Genomic DNA, 14,457 nt, shown 5'->3' with positions numbered 1-14,457 from the left:
TTCTGTGATCAGCAAGAAAGGTTAGTCAAGCTTTAAGATGATGTTAAGACAGTGTCAGTAGATTATTGTAGTACTAGTGGCCAGTTGTGTGTGTGTGTGTGTGTGTGTGTGTGTAAAAAAGAAGCTGTTAGACAGGTGGACTGTAACCAGGCCACAGGAACATCGGTCTGTTCCGCTTTCCCACCACGTGACGCAGCCGAAAGCATCATGAATCAGTGATTCGATTCGTTGTCGTGATCCGAATCACGAAAGGAATCGCTTTGTGCATCGCTAGTTGTTTACGGAGAGGACGCGGAGGTTGTGGTGCACATAGTAACGAATCCAAACAGCGGCTGATATTACTATAAAGTTTTGGATTTAGACTGTTAATTTTTCAGCTGAATTTGTAAAATGGCTTTTTGCAGTACGGGATACTTTGAAACAGTTGAATCTATTCAGAAGAGTTTACACGAAAGGTAGGAAGTTCTGATTCATACATTACTCTTTAATAGAGCTGTTGAGAAAAGAAACAGCAAATATGGCTGTTGGGACAGTTCGTGCAGTTTGTCCAAACTGTGGTTAAAGTAAATACCAATATGTTACGGGTTAGAGAGTTTAAGTTAGCATAACAGAACAAAGCTAACGTGCTAATGCTAAACATAGTTGCTTTAAACCAAGCATTGCAGTGGCTAACTGTTCAGAAGCGATGCTGTAGTTAAAGTACATGCATGTAGTGTCAGCTAGTTTTGTTTGGTTAGGACAATAAATATTACACTGTGTTTGATACTGTTTGGCTAGCGTTAAATAGCAGGCTAGTACGCTAACAAGCTTCCTTCTTTTAAAAGTCTTTTTAAAAATGTTCACGTTTCTTTAAGTGGCTTGATTTAATTGACCTAACCAGCACCATAAACAAATCTTTACATAATTGAAGCGATGATAAATAACGCTAGCTCATCTTGGTTTGCTATAAATTATTTTGCGTTTGAGCAAAATATATTATTGTAACTAAATAACTTATTTCTTAAATATTTTGTTTATATATATATATATATATATATATATATATATATATATATATATATATATATATATATATATATATATATATATATATATAAACAGTATCTAATTGTATAAAATTTGACAAACAACAAGGCATAGTAACAAACATTCTATGGTTTGAAGGTATTGACCAATACTAATGATTAAAACATAAAACTACAGTGATTTGATTTCATTAAACAGTTTCATGACAGATTGTGGTAATCCTGAATAATTACAATTTGAGAAATTACAATTAACTCAAGGGTTGGGTGGTACTGCCATAACTGGTATCAGTTTAAGTAATTTAATATCACGATATATTATGATATTAGTCTTTTAACTTGCTCCTGTTATTCCTATTAATCTCACATTGTCAGATATTTAAAGACAGAACTATATTAACATGACTGAAATTGTACCTATTTCTAAACTTTGATCCATTCAAGTGGAGTATAAATTAATTCTCTTTTTCTTCCAGAAACTTTCTTAACTTTGCACAAACTTACCTTGTTGTTTCTGTTACACTGAAATTATCCGCTTGTTAAGTGGTGACGTGTCGACCTTATGATACGTCACATCCGGGTCCAAGTTGGCCGAGTCCCTCGTATTTTCAATATGCCACAGTGCTGTGTGCCGTACTGCTTCAACAGGTCCGAGTCGAAAAAAAACTACCCAACTGTCTTTTTACCGCTTTCCTTGCGATTAGATGTCATGAAGTAATATTTTTGTTCATAATTCAATGTAAAAAGATAAACTGTCATTGTATATTCTGTGGCGCCGGCGAGTAGGAAGGATAGCGTCGGGGCCGCAAGTGAGCTGCCTTTGGCAGTTCACTCAGTGGTTTAGGGACAGACACCCATTCATACACACATACAATCATACAACAGACAAACATATAAGCTACTTAACCAACCCTCACCGCAGCCACCCCACTCCCAACAACGGGATACACGGCTACGGTGAGCTTAGACACCACTGCCGCAAGGCTTTCTGGGTAAAGCCCGTGCCGGCCCCCAGTGGCGACGCTACAATTCATTACACGTGTTTCAAGCTTTTTTATTTTATTTCATATAATAATGTGAGATTTTGGATTTTTACTATATAAGCTATAAGCTATACTGATTAAAAGTAAAACCAAAGAGTTAGAAATGTCAGTTTTCATGTAATGAATTAAAAATATGACCGCGACAAGAAATTAATTAATGACATGAACTTTTCATGATATTCTGATTACCTGAAGTGCACTAGTGTACTGCACATCTTGTCTTATTTGTATCTTAATTTATGTTTCTAATATATATATATAATATATGTATATAATAAGACCTTTTCTCGTCCAGACAGCTATTGAGAAGGACTAGACATTTATGATTCGGGTAATGTTTGTAAATCCAATTTCCAACGACAGCAACACGAGTTCCTTAAGTTTTCCACAAACAGAATTTATTTTAACTTTCTTCTTACATTGACTTATCCGTTAATCCAAATTTCTTATAAAAACTCACTATGTTCGCAACTGGCGTATAACAAACAAAACTACGATCATAAATCTGTTGCTCCACGTCCTCTTTCTTTCCGTATATTTGATAAATATTGTCAGTATATAGAGTCTTACAATATATATATAAAAAGGTTCACAGGTTTAGCCATAGTTGTTTGCGTTTGCGATTAGGTTCGTTAGGCCCCGGAAATGACGCGTGACGTCACACTTAAGCGAATACAGAGGAGGCCAAAATGTACACACACTTTAATAGATGTTCTCTACTGACCCTTTTCAAAGTTGAATTGAATTAAATTGTGTAAATGATGTTCAAGTGACTTATTCATCCTTTGACCTAAACATTATACTACACTTCAGTATTGTAACAGTATTAAATATATTTTTCAGGATTTTCAACACTGTATATAGTTTTGTATGCTGATTCAGTAATACTCCTTTTTGTAGCTCTGTATTATGTAACCAAAAGTTTATAAACGGCAAGATTTTTGTCATAATTAAAAAAGATTTATCTTCCCATTTTAGGGAAAAAAGAAGACTTAAGTTGGAGGAAGAGCTGTTTATTTACTCAGGATCTGAAGAAAGACTGTAAGTGTCCTGTTTTAATTTGGTGGGAGTGAACAAGTGATTTTGTAAAAAAAAGTGCAATTAAAACAATATACTAAATTAGAACCAACCAGCTAAAAACAGCTAATATACATGTGTACAGTACAAGCTTGTTTGGAAGCTGGGGTCAGAGTGCAGAGTCAGCCATTCTATGGTGCGCCTGGAGCTGAGAGGGTTAAGGGCCTCGCTTAAAGGCCCAAAAGTGGCTGCATGGCAGAGCTGGGATTCGAACTCTCAACCTTTCAGTTAAGCCCAAAGCCCTACCCACTAGGCTACCACTGTCCCAGTGGTTCTTAAACTTTTCATCAGGTGGGTTGCAGCAGTGGTTTGAAGCCAGGCTTAAGAGATGCACTCCGAGAGTAGTATATAGAGGTAATATACCAATAGCATTAAAATGCAAGCATCTGCATGTGTTCCCCAAGCTGCAGATAAAAAAAAACCCTGGTCTATGTATTTTTTGCATTGTTATTTATTAAAATAAATTAATTAAATAAATTGCTTGCATTTTAAGCCTTTATGCAGCATACATGTGTTATATTAAATGAGTATAAACTTTTGTTTTAGAACAATTAGATAACTTCAGCCTCGTTTCATTTATAGATGATATGATGGCACTTAACACATGAGCTGGAGACCTATTTGTTTTTAAATGGCCTCACCAAACTCATGGATGCAAACAAACATTATGTGGGGTTGGAAATTTGCAAGAGGTTAAGGGCTCAGACTTTATGATTGGAATGCTGAATTTTCCCCTTAATTTTCTTTTTGACCCTTTTTGTTAGCAAAAAGCATTTTTGTCATTGAGTACCAATTAACAAATGTACAAAGCCATTAGCAGGCATTCATAGTTAGTCTTCAGTTAATTCATTTGAGCACCATTTTATTTCTGGTATTGCTTGTGCAGTGATTGACACTGGCTGTTTGTTATTAGTTTATCATCAGGTGTTTCTACTTGAATTTGCTGATGAAAAATGACAAAAAGATGCACACCTAGGTAACTCATAAATGCCTTTTATTTATTTACTTTTGTTGCAGAACTAGGTTAAAATGCGTTAAGATGCGGCACTATCTCAAGGAGCTGTGTACGAGAGAGGCGCAAGCAAAGGCCCGCAACCTTGAGCTGCTTAGAAGTATTGACAAGCTGGTATTGAATGCCAAACAATTCTCTGTTGACTACACTGTACTGCATCACTTAAAGGTATTTTACTCTCACTGTTCTGGCATCTGCGTTTGCTTAGGGCAGTTTATTTACTAGACTGTAGCAGGTCACATTTTTGTATCTTCTCCCAGGTGGGTTTGTCTTTTAAGCATACCAGACATGCTATGCAATAACTGAATGAAAATGTTATTGTGTAGGTATTAAGACTCGTACATTTTTTCCTAACCTGTAATTTTTGCTTTATATTTTTGGAAGCTTTTAGCAGATTTAGTTACATTTAAGGCATGTTGTTTTTTTAGTATGTGTGTGGGTGAAAGACGAATAGGGTGTTCCAAGTACCAAAAAAATAAAATGTTTAAATTGTATAATTTTTTCATTTAATATTGTGCACAATTGTGTCACCTATGTAAATATGTATTTTTTTTTCTCAGCATTTTGCTTATTTGATAATTTTAGTGTTGTTGACACACAACAAGGGCACAAAAATGTCATTCAGTGCAACGACTAATTTATGACAAAATACACACACAAGGAACAATCTTAGCCATTTCAAATTTATAAGTTTAGTATATCTCTTACAAAATATTTAAAACCTCAGAAGAAACTGTACTTACTCTGTTTTGAATTTTCTGTGCCATGTTTGTGCTCTAATGCGTCTTGGGATTTAGTTTATTTGTATACAAGATGTTTTCGCTACACATTCTATTCTATTTGAAACCTAATCAAACTCTGTTTTCTATGAAGCAGGCCTGGTTTCTCTTGCTTTCACATGAAAAAAAAAATATAATAATTACTTATTACAGTTATTTTAAGCAAATGTTTTTGTTGCACTGTATGATGATTTTATGTTGCACTGAATGACATACTCCAAATTATCCTGTTACATCAGAATATTCATGACTTAATTTGTTTTTAAGTTCTTTATTGATTAAAGTAGCAGTAGTAGAATGAAAATATGCCACACCAGTGGCAAGTATGTGTTATAATATTACATCATTATGAAAAAAGTAAGGCAATGAAAAACATAGCTAATGAAGCCATCATAACAACTTGTAAGGCACCAGAACAGTGTGGAAGTGTGGAATTTGTGTCATAACACGTGAAAAAGTTGCTGCAGTAAATCTAAATTCATTCAGCTGTGAAAACCATTTGAAGTCGCATTTTATTTCATGAACTGAACAAATGTTTTCCAGTCTTTTGTTGTTAACCTTGAGGTTCTTGCTGTACATGGCTTTGGTTCTGCGATTATGATTTTGACATCAGACTTAAGGTAGTAAATTTTATCAGGTGGATTTGGCCACACAAAGGAATTTCTGTTTCAATTTTGTAGCATGCAGCTAACTTGCACCTCATCTCCTACAGACAGCAGTACCTGCCCAACGAATGGCAGGTCATCGTACTTGACAATAACAAAATCTCAGGGACCACTTCATCAAAAACATAATTATTAATATTCATTGTAATTACTGCTCTTATTAAGGAAGACTAGAATGGAAAAAATTGGTTTTAATATTTAAAAATAATTTTAAAACATTAAAAAGTCAGTATAACAATGTCATTGTCAATTTAGTGCAACAGCGAAATTCTGTTGCACTGAATGACTGTTGTTGTACTGAATGACAGAAATTTTACTTTAGCACATTTTACAGTTATCCCAGTGGTTAGCAAAAGCTAACAGTGACCTTAGCTCAAAGACATTTCTACACATATTCACATTTAAATGTTAATAACCTTGTTTGTTTACAAGATTAACCGTAATATTACGTTTTCTGTGTTGTACTGAATGACACTCAGTTTTGTTCTTTAATGTACTGTGTCAGTAAAAAGACATTTTTATCAAATAATGTTAAAATGCATTGACCTCGTGTGTGTGTGCTGAAGGGTCCCCAGGTGTCTTCTTTTGTTGTTATAATTGGTCACATGACTGCAGTAGCTTGATTGCATATTAAAATAAGGCTTTTTATTAACGTTGTACTGAATGACAACTGAAGATTGGGAAAATGGGGACTGAAAGTATCCTGAATATTATTAATATTAAAAAACACATCTGATTGAATATTATTTAATATGTCACACATGACATTTGTACAATTATGCCAAAGCAGTAAATTTTAAGTTTTACTTAAGATTAATTAGTTTTTTCTTAATGTTTTATTACTTAAAGAGGTAGGGGAACCGTTGCACTGAATGACATTTTGGGGGTTTCAAGGGTTATTTTTTCAAAAATCATACATTTTCCATAAAAATTACTTTAGGTTTCAGTAAAGATGTACAAATGGAGTAGATTGAAGGTATATCCACTTATATTAATATAATTGTATATTATTTATCAAGTGGGGACACTAAAAAGTTACGTCTCGTCTTTGACCCGTGTAGATCTTTACAAATATTTTAATTGAATTATCACAATAGAATTTTTTGGACTTAAACATGTTTAAAGGCAGGGATTTTTCTCTTTATTATGAGTTTCATTTAACCTGCTTCATATAATCTCATATTATTGTCTACTATTAATCTGCCGTTGTCTAATTGTCATCTTTTGTTTCTGTACTAATTTCTGCTAAGTAACCATCATAAATACTCTAACAATGACATTTATCACTGCTAGGAAATGAAAAAAAGAAAACAATAGCTTTGGTTGATTATCATATAACTGAACAGTGCTCAACAGCCTAATAGCAAATTTGCCAATTTGTTTAATTACACTACCCCAAATTAATTGCCCACTATTTAGGCGCTGAAGTACCTCTGGTTTTCTCCCTGCCTGAAAAGAGACAGTCTCAGTTTTAATGTGTCTGGATTATATTTGTTTATTTTTTAATTGAGTAGAGCATTGTATTTAGGGTTATTTAAAATTATTGATATGATAGCTTAAATCTTTAATTGCAACAGACACCAGCTAAGAACTAAGCTATATTTGCTAAGTAAAATAAATGGATTATTTGTTTGCAAAGATTTATTATGTTAGTGGGTAATGCTAGTCTTGACATAAGTAAAACTGGTACAGTTCTTTCTTTGGCCAGTATCCTTCTCTGTCTTGTACAGTATTTTTAGGCTTTCTATTGTTGTATTAGTATCATGCCATTTTTTTCACAGCACAATTATTGTGGAAGACATTGTAAATAGTTAACAAAATGTGCTTAGCAAGCAAAATGTTTTTTTTCAGGGAGGGGCTTTGTTTTAGAAGAATGAAGTGCTAGGCTAGAGGTAATCCCACTGCCATTAGGCTTTCTAATTGAACTTGGGATTAGACTAGTCTTTCTGGCTAACCGCTGAAGTGATTAAGAGCCCTGGCAGTCAGTGTTAAGGGCACTCTGAGGAGGAATATCCACACTGAGTGACTACGTTTTAGAGATAAACATAATTCCCTTCTTTCCCCCCTTGTTTCTTCAAGTTTGCACTTCATACTAAGGCTGTCAAACTCCTTTATTTTAGGTTTGAATGGCCTTGAATATTTATGTAAAATTGTATATTTAAAAAGTAGCATATAATAAAATTGGCACTAGACAACTGAACATCTTATATTACACACAACACAGGAGGTGAAAATAACACTCATTAAAATTAGGTTGTCATTTTTATTGCCACATTTCATACGTTAGTTTATATATATGATTTTGATGATTTGTTGCACCATTTAACAAAGCTACACAATAATGTAGTTGTCTTTAAACATCATGATAAGACTTTTCATCATTAATGACATGTTATACTGTCGTGTTTATTGGCTGACCTGATGATGTTTCATGCAGTTGGAATGTACAAATCACATGGCAGGACTTCAAGAGGACGGGAAGAAGAAAAAGAGCGAACTTAAAATACAAAAGGTAGGGGATAATTTGTCCAACCATGTTATTGGAAAGAAAATGTGAATGTTTACAAACGTTAGAGTTATCAAGATATTAATTACTCTCTGCAGTACCTGTTTATTAGAATATTTTCTAATGTGGTGTACTGATGTTTTAATATTACATTTAGGTACCCATTAATAGCTGTTTAAGAGTACTTAAGGTATTAACTTTTATTGAAAATGCTGTTCTGGAACTGAAATAGCTCTTTTAGTTTGATAAAGCCAGGTTAAAGCTTCGAAAAAAAAATAGAAATAGTACATCATCTATTGACTTTGAAGCAGATGGGTCATACCAGACAGACCACTGACCCCCTGCAGTCATTTTATTGCCTATTTAGGATTATCAGAATTATAAATTCATTTCTGCAATCCTGCTTTTTGGTGCACTGGCAAACGCCAGGTTTATTGTAATGCATTTTATTAATATAATATGTAGTCACTGCACAGTCATTGTTTCCACCTTTAAACTGTGGACTACTTGTAATTACTTAATTTGAGCTTTATTACCTCTTTATGTGTTTTAGTAAAATGCTTTACATGTTTACTTTGTTGGTCTTATACTAGTCTATGTATTAAGTGCAAGTGTATTAATGCACCTCCGGTCTTGGTATCTAAGTTGAATTGGCTGCTCTAAATGGCCCCATATTGTGAGTAAATGAGTAAATGTTTGTTGTCCTGTGGTGCACTGTCCTGAATGTATCTTTATCTTGTGCCCAAGAATTAAAATGACAATGAAGTGGTTATGAGGATAAATAAATAAAATACATTATATGGCCAAATGTATGTGGAGATCCCCCTTTTACTACTAAATTCAATGGATGTTTCAGCCCACCCATTGCTAATCGGTACATAATAACAGTTATGTTTGCTGTTAACCTTTTAGCAGTAGTTTGTAAAAGCTCTTTTCTGTTCCAGTGTGACTGTGTCTGTGCATAAAATCATGTCTATAATGATCTGGTTTGGTGTGTTTGGGGCGAACTCCAGTAGCACTGAGCTCATTATTGGGATGATAAGGAATGTTGATTACTAGCCAGGTCTTCTCATCCAACCTTACAAATGCGCTTTTTATTAGTCACAAATCCGCACAGACACTTTGAAGCCTCTGGGAAAGCATTTTCAGAACTGTGCAGGCTGTTAAAGCTGCTACAAATACATCTTACTACCCATAGTTTTAGAAAAGGGTGTCCAACTACCCCAAGGTTTTTCCATTTTTCCATTTAGTGTATAATATAGTGTTATATACAAAAATATAATATGAAGTGATCTTAATTGTTGTAACTAGCACTGCAAACCTGAAGCATCTACTCTATAGATTGTTCAGTTGTAGCCAGTGTATCAGTGCTAGTACAGGTGTCTGTCTAATCTAGTCTGCGATTCCTGTGCCACCAATAAAGTTCAAGCCTGCGACCGCTTCTCTTCTGCACTTTGAGCGGTCTGAGCTCTTTCGGATGAAATGTGGAAGATGGCTCATAATGACTTGGAGCATGCTGTCTCGAGCAGTCACTTGTAACTGTGTGTCCACCCACCCCCCCTTTTCAGTCTGGCAAAATTACAATGAGCAGAGATGGTAGAAATCACTCCATTATGCATAGACGCCACTGCTGGCTGTGCGCATGTCCCTGAGGCAGCAGCATTCATTAAAGAGCTTACCAGCCTGAAAGCTGGGAAGCCATGATAACAGGATATGATTTTCATATTTAATACATTCCTTGGAAGAGCAAGCGCGTGCCACAGATTGATAGAAGAATCAATTGCTACTTTAGCGAAACACTTTCTACTTTGCCCTGCAGCTAGAGATGGAATCACTCAGCCAAGAAATTAACTTTTTCTTCCTCTCCCTCGCTCTATTTTTTGGCCCTCTGGATCTGCCAGGCAGGCCGTGCAGTTTACAGTGGATGTTATTAACCAGCTAACTGTTTGGTATTTAAGACCCTTATCAGAAAAGACACAGAAGCCATGCTTTTTGTTATTGTGTGGCAGATTTTGCATAGTGTCATAGCGTCATTACAGACATGAATCAGTGTGTCAAAGCAAGCCATTGCTGAAGATTAAAAGTTAAGACATTGATCTCAGTATGCTCTGCTGGGGAGATATTTAGAGAGGAAATCTAACCTTGACCCAAATACATCACAGACAGATGCTAAAATGAAAAATTTTACTTTGTAGTGTTTGAGTATATTAGCAAATGAGCAAATGTAACTGAAAGTGTTTTGGAGAAAGTAGAATCTACGAGCCTGTGCTAGACATGTTATTTCTATAAGCATATTTTACACTATGTTGTGTCATCATTAGTGCCTATCATGCCTTCATGCTTTATGCATTGAGGCGTAGTGTTTCTTTGAACCATACAGTGGTAGCACAGCAATAAAGCTACTAAACCAGTAATTGGAAGGTTGCTGGTTTAAGCCTTTCCACTGCTAGGTTTGCCACAGTGGGCCCCTCAGCAAGGTCCTTAACCCCTAATTGCTTTGATTAAATATAAGTCGCTTTGGATTAAAGCATCTGTCAAAATGCTGTAAATGTGAATTGAATCTGTATTTACTGGGTGACATTTATTTATTTTTTCATTTGATTTTCATTAATCTCTTTATTTGGTTAGGGTCTCAGTGGGCCCAGTTCCAATGGGAAACACTGTGCTTCGGCCATCCTTCACTCTCAGACACATCTAATCATGTTTTAGAAGACACCTGCACTGCTGAGATTTGTACCTGGATCTCATTGGTGGTGGGTTAGCGTAATAGACACAGCCGTGCCACCTGAGCCTGCTATGTAGTTATTTTCAATACATTCTATTTATATGTTTTTTTTATCGTATCTGTATCGGTATTGGTAATGATGTTCTCAGCTTTAGTTAAAAGGAGTTTGCCCACTGGGTAAATCTTTTTTTTTTTTTTTTAAATGAAACCATTTTTGACAAAATAAAAAAAGTCTTTTTTTCTTCAAACAATGCGTATGTCTGCCTGCCATCCAAGTATAGGTTATTATATAAGGTCCTAATATAACAAGTCTACACTTTTTGACAGATTATTTCATAGTTTAAAAAAAAAAAAACTGTTTGTGTGTTCTCTTCCCTAGAGAATTAATTCACGAGACCAAAGCAGGCCCCTTTCTGTCAGCACTGGGCAATCATCATCCCAACCTGCTGTCATCTCCATGGGTCGGCAAATCCTCAAAGATACTGTGGTGGATGGTGGCCTCATGAGCCCACGTTTGTCGGCTGAGGTGATAACTAACCACCCTTTAGCTTCCCTGCCACAAAACAGCCCTTTGAGGGCTCCCAGAGTTTCAAAAGCCAGCGGCGGCAGCTCTTTATCTGATGACATTCTAAACTCCAGTGATTTTGCTGAAAGGCCACTGCCGTTTGATTGTGGTTCTTTAATGAGAGAAAAAGAGGTGTGTGGGTCGAAGCAGCTGACTGTGCCTCACGTAACCTTGAAGGCATCTGAAGTGTGCTCTCATCACAGAAGTGTGAACAGTCCAGAAAGCAATATGTCACTCCAGCACTACCCCAGCCAGAGTCCTTCCCCATTTACCCCTCACACAAAAGGCTCGCCGGCCAGGACTGAAGCTAATTCAGCCACTGAACAATCACCTATTCCAGGTTAGATCTCATTACTCTTTTACATTGTCTCATATTGTTTTTAATAGTGAGGGTTATATGACATTATGCTACTGTAAGAACGACATGAGTACACACAGTACACTTTAACTTTCATACAAAAGTATATGGACACCTGACCAGGAACTTCCTGGACATCTTGTTCTAAAATATTAATCATTATTACTGAGTTGAACCCCCATGCAGCTTTACTTCTTTGGAAAGGCTTTCCACAAGATATGCATATCAGTAAGAATTTGTGCTCAATTAGTCCAGTAAGCATTTGTGAGGTGAGACACTAATGTTGGACATAAAGTCTTGCCTTGCAATTCACGTTCCAGTTCATCCCAAGGGTATTTAGTGAGGCTCTATCTAGGTTCTTTACTTAAACTTATGTCTTTATTATGTTGGAAGCATATAATTTATTTATTGTTATTAATATTATTATTTTAAATGCTTTCTGAACTTTTACCAGCCACTGGTGGAGTCTCAGAGAGAGCTGTGTCACATATGGAGATCCATGCTCAGCATTTTGCAAATTGTTTGTCAGTTTGGCCCTTTCGAGTCCCCTCCTTACGCACATCCAATTGTAACTGTTAGGTGCTCGGCCAGGTTGTTCACATCCTTGTTGAATTGGCTGCTCTAAATGGCCCCATGTTGTGAGTAAATGAGTAAATGTTTGTTGTCCTGTGGTGCACTGTCCTGAATGTATCCTTATCTTGTGCCAAAGAATTAAAATGACAATGAAGTGGTTATGAGGATAAATAAATAAAATACATTATATGGCCAAATGTATGTGGAGATCCCCCTTTTACTACTTAATTCAGTGGATGGAGTTGATTCAAACTCTAGATACACTCCATAATTAGGAAGGGTGTCCACATATTTTTGGCCACATAGTATAAGTTGATATACTATATACACCTGGAATCCCAGTACCTCAGTGTATAACGCATTACAATGCAAGTCCAATCGAGCAGTAATGTACTGTACAAAGTCAAGTAGTAAAGTGGCCAACTGCTGCCTTCAGATGTCTCAGGAGAAGCACATGTTCACCTTTACTTCCCCAGATTGGCTAATACTGCAGTATTGATAACTTTAAAACAATAGAAGGAAAGTCCCTCATCTTTAGTAATCACCTGTTTAGAATAATGGTGGATCCAGTGTCTATTCAAAAAACACTGGAAACAAGGCAATCATTGGCATCACCAGCACGATTTGAGAGGTAGAATGTATCCAGAGTACTCAGGGTAAACCCATAAAGAACATATACCACATGGACACATAACAAATCCAGTAAATGAAGCTTAGAAGCAAACCCAGGGCCCTAAAGTTTTGCTGTGTTTACATCGCAAGATAATTGGACAAAAGTTTTTTATATAGTATAGTATAGTATAGTATATGACTGTTGTAACCATGATAAACTAAAGCTGTTATTTAATGATTTGTGTTCTTTTAGATCAAAATAAAAGCAGCAGCTCCAGTATATCCAGTTCTGAAGTCGATGTCACACCAGAACCTGCACTAAACATAACCACTGATGTTTCAGTGTCTCTCAGTGGTAATCTTCATGACCAGCACAAACCCAGCAATGTTTCTCCAAACACTAACAAACCCAAAAAGCTAGAGGACAGAGCGGAGTCTGGAGGACGTCCTTTTTCAAAACCAGAACAGAGGTGGTACTGCATGGAAACTTGTAAAGTTGTGGGTGTGTTATATTGCTTGATTTTTAAGTTGGTATGTAGGATCCTAAAACTCTAATGTACGTTCACAACAGCAGTTATTCCTGACTTCACTGTGCCGGTTTCTTAACTTCACGAATATCACTTAGCGAATGCATGATCTCTGTTCACTTGTTGTTATGTTGGTACTTTGCACATCGGTGACCAAGCAGCTAGTGTTTGCAAACATATAAAAATGTTGCTTCAACCACGCTAAATTTCCACTGGTTGTCACCACAAATATATTTCTTATCTGACTAAAGTTGAAGTCTTCTCGCTGTTTCCCAGTGTTGTTACACGTCGCTGAAGTACCTGACTTCTGACTGCTTGGTCTTGTTGCACTGATGTTAGTCAAACTCGTCACACCATGTCTCTATGGTCCATGCTTTTTGCACAAGAGTACGATCACGCTGGAACAGGAAAGGGCCTTCCTCAAATTGTTGTTACAAAGTTTGAAGCATATACTTTATTTTCAGTAAACTATTTTATACACCTGTTAGCATTGGTCTGATAAACACCTGAACTCACTGCATAGGAGGGGTGTCCACATACTTTTGGCCATATAGCATAAACGGTGTGGAAGTGTTTGTGTGCACTTGTGTGTTGGTCTGAGGTAATATGATGAACTAGCTTCATGCTTCAGAGAGTTTCAGTCATTGTGGCAGCTTCAGGACACCACGTTTGGATGCTCCGGCCCTGAATCCAACATTATTGCTCTAATCCCTGATAATGCCGTAACAGAGCAATTTTCTGCTTGGGAGATTTGCTACTAGTGGAGTCGACAATTTCTTGACTCCCAGAAGTGTTCTGAGGAATAAAAGTGTGGACAGTACTTTAGTAAAAGAGTCTCTCTTGCAGTTTAACTTTAAATTATGCTATCATAAATAACATATCTGTAATGTATTTGAGTTTAGATTGAACTTTGTGTGTGTGTGATGTATGTGTTAAGCTTTTTTTTTTGGTTGTTTGTGCAGTTTAGCACTAACTGATTTGTTTAATATT

At 36.1% G+C, this 14,457-nt stretch overlaps 1 protein-coding gene across 3 annotated transcripts in view; it reads left to right on the top strand.

Moving 5' to 3' along the window:
* Positions 1 to 252: 252 nt before the first annotated feature.
* The window catches only part of kiz (kizuna centrosomal protein), a 38,460-nt gene continuing 24,255 nt past the window's right edge, over positions 253 to 14,457 (top strand). For all 3 annotated transcript variants that reach the window (XM_063007400.1, XM_063007399.1, XM_063007401.1), the window contains exons 1-6: positions 253 to 455; positions 3,047 to 3,109; positions 4,163 to 4,325; positions 8,039 to 8,113; positions 11,212 to 11,737; positions 13,194 to 13,410. In XM_063007400.1, the coding sequence (XP_062863470.1) occupies positions 391 to 455; positions 3,047 to 3,109; positions 4,163 to 4,325; positions 8,039 to 8,113; positions 11,212 to 11,737; positions 13,194 to 13,410 (1,109 nt within the window). In that variant the 5' untranslated portion in view covers positions 253 to 390. The remainder of the gene's footprint in view (positions 456 to 3,046; positions 3,110 to 4,162; positions 4,326 to 8,038; positions 8,114 to 11,211; positions 11,738 to 13,193; positions 13,411 to 14,457) is intronic.

This window comes from Trichomycterus rosablanca, chromosome 13 (assembly GCF_030014385.1).
Source record: "Trichomycterus rosablanca isolate fTriRos1 chromosome 13, fTriRos1.hap1, whole genome shotgun sequence".
Lineage (NCBI taxonomy): Eukaryota > Metazoa > Chordata > Actinopteri > Siluriformes > Trichomycteridae > Trichomycterus > Trichomycterus rosablanca.
This window is presented reverse-complemented; position numbering and strand designations above follow the sequence as displayed.